Here is a 12,589-nt window from a genome sequence, read left to right as displayed (position 1 = left end):
AGAAGCGGGAGGTGAGGAGGCAGAGTGTTCCAGACATGGGGGACAGCCAATAAAATGCTCTGAGTAGGAGTTGGAAGATAGGCTGTCCTGTGCAAGGAACATCCTGGAGGCTAGTATCACTGAGTTAGAGTATGAGGTGGGGAAAAGGGCATAAGGTATAAAAGACTGGAAAGGTAGGAGGGGTCCAGGTTATGAAGTGCTTTAAAAGCCATACAGATTTTGCATTTGTCCTAGAAGTAGTAGTCAGCCACTGAAGTTAATTGGGAGTTGTGTGGGTGGATATAACACGGTCAGGGAGATAACAGGGAGCCACTGGAGTTTATTGAGCGTGTGTGGGTTGATGTAGCATGGTCAGATCTGCGGCTTTAGGATCAGTTTGACACCTGAGTGAAGGATCGCTAGGGAGAGACTTGTGGCAGGGAGACCAACTAGCACGCAATAGCCCAGGCATGAAGTGGTGCACCTGGGTGGTCGTGTCGGAGGAAAGGGGGCACACACCGAGATGTAAGGAAAGGACTTGGCATCACCGTTCTTGTTTTTACAACTTTGCAGCCCCCTAGCGGAAGAAAAGTTTTTGTTCTGTCTTTACATTTGGTATATTCTCTTCTTTACATAAAGACCTTGGGAATCCGATTTCCCTTAACAAGTTGGAGGAACGAAGTTTTAAAAGTTTACTTTTGGGAACACGGTCTCGGAGGTAGGAGGAATAACACCACCACACTCAGCCCTGGAGGCACCTCTAGCTCTGCTAGCCCCGGCAGCTCTCACACTCACAAGGCGGTGACGTCACCAGGGCGGTGGGCGGGACCACCTGCCGCGGCTGGGGCGTCAGGGCCAATCGCCGCGTGGCGGAGCTCGGGTCTCGCGGCCGGAACTTCCGGGATTTCTCTGGGCCGGGTGTGTAGCGCTCCTGCGTTCGCTGGGATTGCGGGAGCAGCCGCAGCCATGTGGGTGGCGTTGGGGCGATCCCGCTGCTTCTCCCGGACCGGGTCGGAAGCGGCGGTTTGGGGAGGGAGCGGAGCGGCGACGGCCGGAGCCGGGAGTCGGCGGCTGAGCCCCGAGGTCGGCGGAGGCGGTGACATCGCAGTGCCCGGCCTCATTCGGGGCCGTCCCCAGTGTCGGGGCCTGCACGGGTCGCCCGTCGCCTGCGGCAATAAGAATTTGCTGAAGAAATTTGCTTCGAAAACCAAGTAAATGGGCTCAGGACGGGGAAGGAAGCAAGTCAGTGGCGCGTCCGCCCCAATGGCCGAGGGATCCTGGGCAAGCCCCTCCCTCTCCCGCAGCCTCAGTTTCCTCCAGCGCCTCTTCAGTGCTTGTCGACTGTTGACGGACTCATCTGGGAAATGGGGGTAATGCTACCAGTAATACCAGTAACAGCGCCTGCCCTCCGATCTAGCGAGATGATCGCCCTGAAGCGCTTTGCAAACGTTATTAAGCGTCACGTACCTGCCAGCTGTCACTTTCCGAAGGGGAGATGTGACATCCACGGACCGTTGGGGTTACTTTGGAGCTCCATCTCCTGACACTTTATCATCAGCCCCTGGCTGCTTGATCCCCCAAATCTCAGGCTCTTCAGATCAGAGCTGTAAGCGAGCCTAGAGGACATCTAGTCCAAACCCCAATTTTACAGATGGAAAACCGAGGCCCGGAGGAGGTTAAGGAGCTTGCCCAGGGTCCCACAGGTAGAGAAACTGAGGTTGAAACGAAGTCTGCCCCTTTAAGTTCCGTAGAATCTTAGAGCTGGAAAGAACTTTTAGGGATCATCTTGTCCAGCCCTCTCATTTTATGAAGCGTATTCCTGATAAAGATTTATCAGGTCCTCAAAATTCTGGGTAATAAGGTGGGCAGCATTGAATTTTGAACACTTCTGTAAAATGGAAATGTTTGAATGTTTACACTGCAAAATTTCAATAGGCACTATTGGTGCATTAACCTGTGGTTTATAGCTGTGCTGGGATTTTAGTATTAACTCTAAACTCTGACTGTTATATTATATGAGATTAATAAAAGAATAACCTAACATTTTAAACCAATAGTTCTCAGCTTATGGTCTGGGGACCTCTGAGGGCATCCTGAGACCCTTTCAGGGACTCTTAAGAGTTCAGAATTACATTCATAATTTACTAAGATGTTATAATTTCTAATACAGTGAATATCAATAGATATATAATCCATATAAACAAAAGTTCTTTGGTGGGGGTCCTCCATTTTTAAGAGTGTAAAAAGGCCCTGAGACCAAAAATGTTGAGAACCTCTGTGTTATAAACATTGGCTTTTGCTGACTCAGGAACTTTTCACTTCTCTCTCCACCCTCTAAGGATATAGCATTTCTGCTTTTAAGGTTTAAGCATGTAAGGAGCAGTGTGAAGTATGACAGATTCTGTCCTTAGTACTCAAAGTCATCCAGAGTGTAATTGATAGGACAGAAAGATTATGTACTAGTTGTTTCTAAACAACATGTATTTGTTGGGCATTTAAAATGAGTATTGTATAGCATGGGAAAGTTAAGTGCTTAATAAAAACATTTATGGTAAATGCAGCACATGGGAAGTTTATAGGGTTGGTCAAGCTGAAAATCAAGACCTTTTATCTAGAAGAGAACAGTTGAGTATGTCTGTCTCTGGACTGGCATGAGGGTTGGGTAGGAGCCACTTCTTGAGTTGTCCCATCTCCGAAATAATGCCTCCTCCTACCATTCTGTACCAGCTTCTAAAAAGTAGCAGTTGTGTCATTGTTATCAATACTGTGAAACTGTCTCCAGAGTAACTAGTTATTTACTGTATTTGCATTGATACTTCTGGACACTATCCCCATTCATTTTTCCAGAGAATAGCTTTACAGACTGAAGTCAAAGATCCCTGTCATTTTAAAGGTTTAAAGATCCATTTCTATGGATCGTAATAGTGAGATATCCAACATAACCATGAATAGTTTAGGTTTTTATTTGGCTTTTAATAATAAAAAGGTATGCAGCAGCATTTTAAAAAACTTGATTGCTGCAGAACTGCTACTGCCACTAACTTTTTTAGTTTTTACGACCCAGATATTTTTGGGTAGTTTGGAAGAGAGGTTTTTGAGAATTTTTTTCTGCCTTTGTACAGTTAAACAGAACCAAGTTAAAATTGTTAAGATTGTTGAGCCTTGAATTGGCTTCATTTTCTCTACCCACTATTTTGTAAGTTATTTTTAATTAGATCCTTAGTAATATCATGTCTAAATTTAGCACTTTAGTTACATAGCTGTGGTGTCCAGATTTCTCAAGAGTCCAGTTAGATAGTCATAACTATTTTCTTCAAATTACCGTGAAAGCAAATATAATCTTTTTATTTTCCCCACAGAAAGAAGTTCTGGTATGAAAGCCCTTCCCTGGGAACTCACCTTGTAAGTAAAGGATGGTGGTGATGGTAAAATTCGAGTCATAGAATCTTTTGCTAGATGAGACTGGACACATTTGTAAGTGTATCATTCTCATTCCTCTGCAGGATTAGAATAAGATTCTAAAAAGGTTGCCAATCATCACTATATTACCCACTTGTCTGTTTTATAAGACAAAAGTATCTTTTTGTAAGTAGGGTTAGTTGTCATAGATAGCAAATGGAAAATGAAAATTTGCTCTTTTTGCTGAGAGCACAGGATTATTGCACTATTTTCTGAAATCTTTCTAGTTACCAATTAAGGGAATGTGACTGATTCAATCTGTAGCTTCCACAGATATAATCACTCACACAAAAAATCTATGCAGACTGCTAATGAATTTAGATTTACAGATATTCATATAAAAGTAAATACACAGTGTTGGTGAATGCTTTTATCTAAAAGCGTTACTATGTAGAACCAAAAAAGTCACCTGTAAAATAACCAATTAGCATTTTCTCACTAAAAGCCAAGACAGCTCAGACTGGTTTTTGTGGGCTCTTTACATCTGTGAATGTGGCTAAATGCCATTTGAACAATCCTCGATATCCTTTCCTTTAAATTTTATAGGAGTTGAATGTACCAAGACGTTAGTAATTTTTAACCTTTGTGTTCCTTTTTTCTCTGAAGACACACAATCCATCCAGCTTGGAAAGTCTAATGAAATGTACTTCAAAGAAGACTAGGAAAGAAGACAGCATACGAAAGAGGGCCCTGGATGGCGTTCTTTATCAAGCATTGTCAGAGTTGATCTCTACCTTTGAAGTGAATGAAGATGTCCATGATCTCAATGTGGAATTTTCTAAGGTAAATCATAGTGGCCACAGTTCTGAAGAATTGTGCTGTTGGAAATTTCAGGATTCACATAGATTATCTCTTAGGAGTCCTCTCCTCTCACATTGACAGTTACCATCTCATGCACAAAGACTAGTTGTAGATTGTGGGGGTAACATTAAAACTTATCATTTAAAAGAGAAAATTAGAATGTGCAGGTGCAAGCAAATGCATAAGTAGAAGAATAGAATGCCAGAAGATTGAGAATGAGGTGAATAGGTTATTTGTTTTTGTTTTTGTTTTTAACTCAAGTAACTATTTCCTGTGGGCAGCTAGGTGGTGCGGTGGGTAGAATGATGGGCCTGGAGTCAGGAAGACCTGAGTTCTATTGTGGCCTCAGACACTTAGTACTTGTGGGACCCTGGGCAAGTCACTTAACCCTGTTTGCCTCAGTTCCTCATCTGTAAAATGAGCTGGAGAAGAAAATGGGGCATCCCATAATATCTTTGCCAGGAAAACCCAAAGGGGTCACAAAGATTTGGACATTACTAAAAATGATTAAACAACAATAAAAAGCAGTTTTCTACCATCCTTTTAAAATGAATTCACCCATAGCAGGAAGAACACTGGAAAGAAAAGTTCTGCATGGTGGTCTTTTCTTCTCTTTATTAGGTTCTCTTTATTAGATGATTTCTTAGGTCTTTTCCATTTCTGTAGTTTTTTGATTATAGAGAAGATGTAGTTCTCAATGATGACCAGACCAAGAAACATTGTTTTTTTACTATGCGCTGGGCACTTGAGAGGCCCTGGGACTATAATAGACCAAAACAAAGTGGTCTTTGCTCTCAGCAGACTTTCTCCGTTGGAGGAGATCATTTGTCTGACTACTTGTCAGATCTACTGTAAATGGGATTCTTGTTCAGAAATAGCTTGGACTAGATGGGCTCTGAAGACCCTTCCAGTTCTGGAGCTTCTCTAAAATGTTGACGCTTTGTATATTTCATCATCTCCACTCTCCCACTCCCATAGCAATAATTGCATTGTTTGCACTCTAGGAGAGTGGGACCCTTGGGAATAAGGCACTGGCCGGAAGAGTTGGGGTGTTTGTTAAGTTGTGAAGAGTTACATTCTAGTTTTTTTGTTATTTATTCACTGAAAGAGTTTTTTGGATACACAAAGCTTAGGAGAACCAACACCTGATTAATTGATTTTTTTTTTTTGGTTGGGGGTGGAATGGTGGTGTTCAAGGTATCTCTTGCCCCAGATTTCTCAGCCTGTCGTGTGTATTGGAAGACATCCCTCTCCGCTGAGCAGAATGACCACACAGAAGCAGTTTTACAGAAGAGTGCGTCACGTTTCAGGTGCTATCATTTTGCTTTCTAAATGAGTCTGCATTATAGTTTTCATCCTGTACTAAAACTTTCCCACAACATTCCAGTGTTTTGTTGTAGTTAAATTATTTTAGATTTTTCCCATATTAATTGCATTCTCTTATGGAAAGTGTTGGGTAATTTTCTAGGAAATTCATAGCATACTTTGGCATTTTGTGAAACTTCTTTCAAAAATTTGTTTTCCTCAGGCTTACAGTACATAAAAAAAATCTTATTAACTGGAACTCAGTTCAATTAAACATTTAATAAGAACCTACTGTGTTTGATTTGGGGAAGAGACAGAGTTTAGATAAACTAGGGTCTTGTTCAACCCAACTAACCGTAGACTTCAGTTATTTAAAAATTCCCTATTTTACAACTTTCTTTTAGATGAAAGGAGCAAATTTCAAGAATGTAAGCTCATATAAAGGATTTAATTTTTTTAAAAGTAACTTATAGGCAACATCCTAGAGTAAGCACACTGTTGTTCCTCAGTCGTTTCAGTTGTATCTGACTCTTCATAACCCCATTTGGGGTTTTCTTGGCAAAGATAGTGGAATGGTTTGTCATTTCCTTCTCCAGCTCGTTGTACAGATGAGGAAACTGAGACAGACATGGTTAAGTGACTTGCCAAGGGTCCCACAGCTAGTAGGTGTCTGAGGCTGGATTTAACCTACCTCTTCTCCCTACCTCCAGCCCCAGCACTCTATCTACTGCACCTCCCAGCTGCCTAGAGAGATGCACATATTTTTGCCCAATCTTCTGTATCCGTACTAAAATACCATGAAAATTGGTGTGTATAATGATGGTTTTGAAGGTATTATACAATCCTGAAACACAAATCCCAGAAAGATTAAATTATATTCTCTAAAATAATAAATGAAGGGATAAACATTCGTATTTTCTATAATGTTTTATTGTTGATCTTTTGATGCATTATCACTTCCCATTGACTCCAGTAAAACATTCCTGCATAACAATCGGTAACTTAGTATAGCTAAACAAAACGATACGTATCAACATGCCTGAAATACACTCTTTCCTTACCACCCCTTCACAGAGTTGCCCTCTTCCTTGAAGATACAGCTTATGCACTATCTTCTATAGGAAAGCTTTCCTGATCCCCTGTTCTCTCTCCCATACTAATTTGTACATACTTGTACTTATTAACTGTATGTTTATGCCATATATATTTTCATATTGTCTCTTTCCTCGGTTATAATGTAAGCACCTTAAGAGTAGAGGTAGTTTCACTATTTGTACTTGCATCCCTGGAAACCAACACAGTGCCTTGCACATTACAATATTTACATTACTTACAACAGTAAGTAAATACTGTAAATAAATAATGTGTTTTGTGTATAGTAAATAATAAATACTTTGCTGTTTACTGATTCCTGTTTGTATTTCTTAACAACACAATTTGTTCTGCCCTTCTCAATTTGGTCCCTATTTTGTTTCCAGTTCTTTGTTACTATAAAAAGTGCTACTATAAATATTTTTGTGTATTTGTGATCTTTTACATTTTTAGAGTATGTGCTTTTTAGAGTATTGTTGGATCAAAAAGTCTTTTTCTGGCATAATCCCAAATCGTTTTCCAGGATAGCCAGACAAGTCACAGCTCCACCTCAGTGCATTAATGAGCCTGTCATTCCGCAGCACCTTCACTGTTTACCAGTTTCATCTTTTATCATCTTTGCTAATCGTGCTTGTGAAGTAAAAGTTCAGAGTGGTTTTGATTTTTCTTATTAATGATCATTGTTTCATATGAATGTTGATAGATTGAATTTCTTCTTTTGAAAACAACTTAATCCTATCCTTTGGCCACTTACCTATTAGGAAGTGGCTCTTTTTCTATAGAAAGCAACCTGGCACTGGACTTGCATTCTTAACCTTGGTTTCCTTAACTGTAAAATAGAGATCATAATAGCTCCTATCTCAAGGTGATACATGTAAAATGCTTTACAAACTTGAAAGTTCTATATAAATGTTAGCTATTAGTAATTATATGTTGGTATCACTTTCCTACATATCTTGAACATCTGACTTTTTTCAGAGATAGCTTTAGCAAACATTTTTTTTCCCATTTCACCATTTCTTATTTTTTTTAATGCAGACTTTAAAAAATATATATATAATAAAATCGTTTTGTCTTTTGATTACTTTTATTCTTTGGTTGAGAAATTTTCTTCTAGCCGTGGTTGTGCAAAGTACCTTCTTTTCTCTACCCTTTTTTTTATATGGTATGACTTATATTTAGGTCCTGCCTCCTTTTAGAACTTACTGCTTCAAGTGGTGTAAGATGTCGCACTAAACCTCATTTCTGCCAGACAGCTCTCTAGTTTTCTTACCAATTCTTGTCAGATAGAGAGTTCTTACCCTAGTAGATTGTGATTCTAGGCTTATGGAATACAAGGCTATTGTTAAGTTGCTTCTGGGACATTTGCCTAATATTTTCAGTAACATAGTTTATCTTATTAACTTTGAGATAATTCACTGACCCAGAATATTCTATTCCTTTGAGCCAGCAATTCTACCATTGGACAGATACTCCAAGGAAGTCAGTGATACAAACAAGGTCCAATATATTCCAAAATATTCATAGAAGTACTCTTTATGGTAGCAAAAACTCAAAGCAGTTGCCTCTGAGAAATGGCTGAAAAACTGTGCTATGTGGATCTAATAGAATATCATTGGGCAGTAAAAAATGATGAATATGGTGAATTCAGAGAAACATGGAATTATTTTATGAACTGGTAGATGATGAAGTAAGTACAATCAAGAGAACAGTGTACATGGTGACTACAATAAAGTAAATTAAATTTAAAGATCACTAAAGAGTGAGCTGATAATTACCCTTTGAAGATCTAGGTGAATATATACCTCAGTGCACACAGAACTAAGGAACCTGTAGAACGGAATATTTTAAGGTTTTAAGATGTGGTCAGTGGATTAGATGTTTTTGATTGTTTCTCAGTTTTCACTAGTGAAGATTTAGTCTAAAGTGGAGGTGGTTGACTGTTGTAAAGACAAAAGGTGTAAGTAAAAGTATTTAAAGAAAAAGAATGTTCCTTTCCTCAAGCTTTTGAATGTTTGAGATTTTATTTTATAGTAAAGACTGTATTATATCTTTAAGTACTAAGGAATTCTTATTTTTATGTATGTGCTCTCAGTACAAATTTAAATATTGTCATCATAATCTTTTTTATGAAAACTAAACCTGTATTATATGAAATTTGTATCAGATATAGTGCTTGGCAGTACCCTTAAAGAAGGCAGGTAGGTGCCACAGTGGATAGAGGGCCAGTCCTGGAATCAGAAAGACTATCTTCCTGAGTTCAGATCCAGCCTCAGACATTTACTAACTGTGTGACCCTGGGCGTTTCACTTAACTCTGTTTGCCTGGAGAAGGAATGGCAAACCCCTCCAGCATCTTTGCCAAGAAAACCCCAAATGGGGTCACAAAGAGTCAGACACGACTGAAAAATGAGTAGCCAGCAACAAAAGGATTTTTAAATTACGTATAATAATAACAGGATAGGGAATGGTAACTGGTGGTATAGGGAACTCTCAGATGAAGAAACTCCTTCTATAAATGCAGGTAGGCACCTTTTCTGCAACTTTGTAGTTTTAGAAAGTTTCCTGGAGCACTAAGGGATTAAGTGACTTGCCCAGCATCACAAAGCCACTGTGTCTTAGAAGCAGGACTTGATTTCATGTCTTGCTGGTTCTGAGGCCTGCTTTCTATGTTCTATGCCATGTACTGCCTCTCTATAATATTAGCTAACATTTATATAGCAATTGAAGGTTTGTAAAGTAGTTTACATGTATTATCTCATTTGATTAATAATAATCAGATACAGTGGCAGAAGGCCTAGGTTCAGATACCAGCTCAGCTACTTATTCAACAAACATTTATTAAACACCTACTATGAACTAAGTGCTAATTAAATGCTGGACACTGAGGATACAAAGACAGCATTTAAAACAGTCCCAGCTCTCAAGTTTATATTTTTCTAGGGTGGAACAGTAAATGAATGGAAAAATAAATTCAATAAAGTTCAAGGAGAAAGTACTAATAATGCTAAGGGAATCAGGAGATAATTATTACATTGGGAGGTGAGCACAGTGGGTAGAGGGTGGGGCCTGGAGTCAGGAAGACCTGAGTTCAAATCTGGTGCCAGATATTTTCTAGCTGTGTAACCCTGTGTGACTTAACCTCTTTTTGCCTCAGTTTCCTCAACTGTAAAATGGGATAATAACAGCATCTACTTCTTAGGGTTATTGTGAGAATCAAATGAGATACTATTTGTAAAGTGTTTAGCACAGTGCCTGGCATGAATAGCCTTAAGCAAGTCATAAAACTTTTTTGGCCTCATCTATATAAGGGGATTGAGTTATTTCTCTGGTCCCTTTTAAAAGATCTAAATTCTGTGAGCTAGTGGATTCTGTATTATTCACTTAATTTTGAATAATGAAATTTTTAAGCTGAGTTTTACAGAATCATTGCCAACAAATTTTTCACTTGGTAATATCCTAATTAAAAGGTTCTGTTGATCAGAAAGCTTGTGAATTTTATACAGCTAGGTGGCACAGTGGGATGGGGTGCTGGGTTTAGAGTCAGGAAGACCTGAGCTCAAATCCTGCCTCAGAAACTACCCATCTGACCCTGGGTAAGTCTCTTAAATGCTCTCTGTTTAAGTTTGCTCAGCTGTAAAATGAAGATAATAATAGCACCCACCTTGCAGGATTATTGTTGTGAGAATCAAATGGGATATTTGTAAAGCACTCAGCATGGTGCCTGGCATACTATAGGTGCTTATTAAATATTTATTTCCTTTTCTCCTTAATATGAGTCAGTATTCAAAATAGTGAGATATAATAGAAAGAGCCATTGACCTGTTAGTTAGACATGGTTTTGAATATGGGCTTTGATATTTCCTTGCTCTATGTTCGTTGCTTTACCTCTCTGAGTTTCAGGTTCCACATCTGTAAAATAAGGATAATACTTGTACTAATTATGCTTCAGAATTGTTGTAAAGAAAACATTTTCAAAATCTTAAAATATTCTTAAAAGTCTGAGTTTTTGCTATAAAAATACTTTTAAGGGTCCTAGTAGAAAAAAAAACTAGTGTGATTATGACTCTACATTGTAATCTTTTTTTTCTCATGTCACAGTGGACTGCAGGAGACTTTTTTAGCTTGACATTTTAGTTCTAGAAGGTTAGATTTCTAAACTAGCTACTTGCCGCTGATTGTAAGTCATAATGTGTTTTTATTTTAACATCATCGCACCGCTCCAGTAAATGTCATGGTAAAGCTGAGTAACTCTTTGGGCCTTCTGTTCTTTTTAGGCATCTTTTGATTGCCCATCAAGTCCTAAGAAATGTTCCTCCAATAGTATTTATTCGTGATAAAGAAAGTGCGGCAATAGCAGAAGTAAGTAAAATTTAATATCTGATGCTACATATAAATAACATTAGATTGTTGGTGTGAATTTTATTTTGCAGATATATTATTCCTCTTGCTAGAAAAATGGACTTTTTCAATCTTGCCATGGAAAAGGAACTAAGTTATAGGGAAAGGAAAACTTGATATGAACATGTTGAAAGAACTTGAAATTGAATCTATTGATAATTAAGTTATTATCCCCAACCTTTTCCAGATCATAGATTTAGAACTAGAAAAGACCTTATAGGCTACAGCCCCCTCATTTTTCAGATGAAGAAACTAAGGCACAGAAAAGTTAAGTGACTTGCTTAGGGTCATACAACTAGTAACTGTCTGATTTCCTGTCCATTTACATTCCAATGTAAAGGGGCCCTATCCTTTATTTCATACTGTCTTAATTAAATGAGGATCTAGATTTCATTTTCTTAAAAGTCTCTTGTCATTTATTTGACAAGGTTTTTTTAAAAAAATTTTTAATTGCTTGCTAGATATAAAATACTGTCTTGGGGTTAAGACAAGAGGTATTGCCATTGCAGCTTATGTAGGGGATGGTGGGGGCTGGAGGCATCTTCTGATCACATTTTCCTCTTACCAAAACTGCTCTTCATCCATTTGAGCAAGGAAATGGCAACCATTCCTTCCCATCGTTACACTATGACATTTGAACTTATCAATGATGGCTGGTAAAACAACCGACCTTTTAAAACTTTCAGATCTTCTGATCATTCCTGATTCACTTTTTAGAGATCTGTATAGAAAATTCCAGTTTTGCTGTAGACTTAAGCAGTTTATGTGACTTGTGCTAAAGGTGACAGGTAAGATCATTTTCAGTGATATGACCTTTGGCATAATTATGACATAGATGGATTTTGCCTTGATAGTCTTCCTTTCCTAACCTTATTTCTCTCTCAGTCCCTTCTTCCCTTTCCTGTTCTTGTATCTTTAAAATTAGTTGGTGTTTAGCTAATAGCCTGCTAAGATACGAAGGCAGGAAAGATCTTCAGACTGGAGTCCAAGGATCTGTATCCAAGTCCTTTAGCTTTATCCGTGGGTATCACTTATTCTCTTTGGGCAAGTTGCTTAATCTTTTTCACGTTTTCTTTCTTCATATGTAAAATAGTAATAGATACATCCTTCACAGAAATGTTTACATTTTTAAAAGGAAAATATGAAGGTTGGTTGAGCTGCCTTGCTTTCTTCACTTGAAAAAATGAAGACTTTTGGGGCAGTTAGGTGGCAATGTGAGTAAGAGCACCTGTTCTGGAGTCAGGAGAACCTGAATTCAAATTCTGCCTCAGGCACTTGACACTCTTACTAGCAGTGTGACCTTGGGCAAGTCAGTTAACCCCAGTTGCCTTGCCTTCCCTCCTCCAAAAAACAACAACACAAAAAACAACAAACAAACAAAAAGCAGAAAAATACACACACAAAAAAGAAAAAATGAAGACTTTTAATTTCCCACTCTAATTTTTCAAGGATTTAGACTCTTAGTTATTTAATACCATGCCCTATTGATTATGACTGTGGATACATCAGGGATCTGGGATTTCATTGGTGTACATGTTCTTCCACTTACACAG

General features: G+C 38.5%; 1 protein-coding gene across 1 annotated transcript in view; it reads left to right on the top strand.

Moving 5' to 3' along the window:
* Nucleotides 1-876: 876 nt before the first annotated feature.
* LOC118833500 (putative ribosome-binding factor A, mitochondrial) overlaps nt 877-12,589 on the top strand; it is a 28,068-nt gene continuing 16,355 nt past the window's right edge. The window contains exons 1-5 of the mRNA XM_036740856.1: nt 877-1,190; nt 3,339-3,381; nt 4,045-4,221; nt 5,437-5,549; nt 10,913-10,997. Coding sequence (XP_036596751.1) covers nt 946-1,190; nt 3,339-3,381; nt 4,045-4,221; nt 5,437-5,549; nt 10,913-10,997 — 663 coding nt within the window. The 5' untranslated portion in view covers nt 877-945. The remainder of the gene's footprint in view (nt 1,191-3,338; nt 3,382-4,044; nt 4,222-5,436; nt 5,550-10,912; nt 10,998-12,589) is intronic.

Source organism: Trichosurus vulpecula, chromosome 1 (assembly GCF_011100635.1).
Source record: "Trichosurus vulpecula isolate mTriVul1 chromosome 1, mTriVul1.pri, whole genome shotgun sequence".
Taxonomy (NCBI): Eukaryota; Metazoa; Chordata; class Mammalia; order Diprotodontia; family Phalangeridae; genus Trichosurus; species Trichosurus vulpecula.
This window is presented reverse-complemented; position numbering and strand designations above follow the sequence as displayed.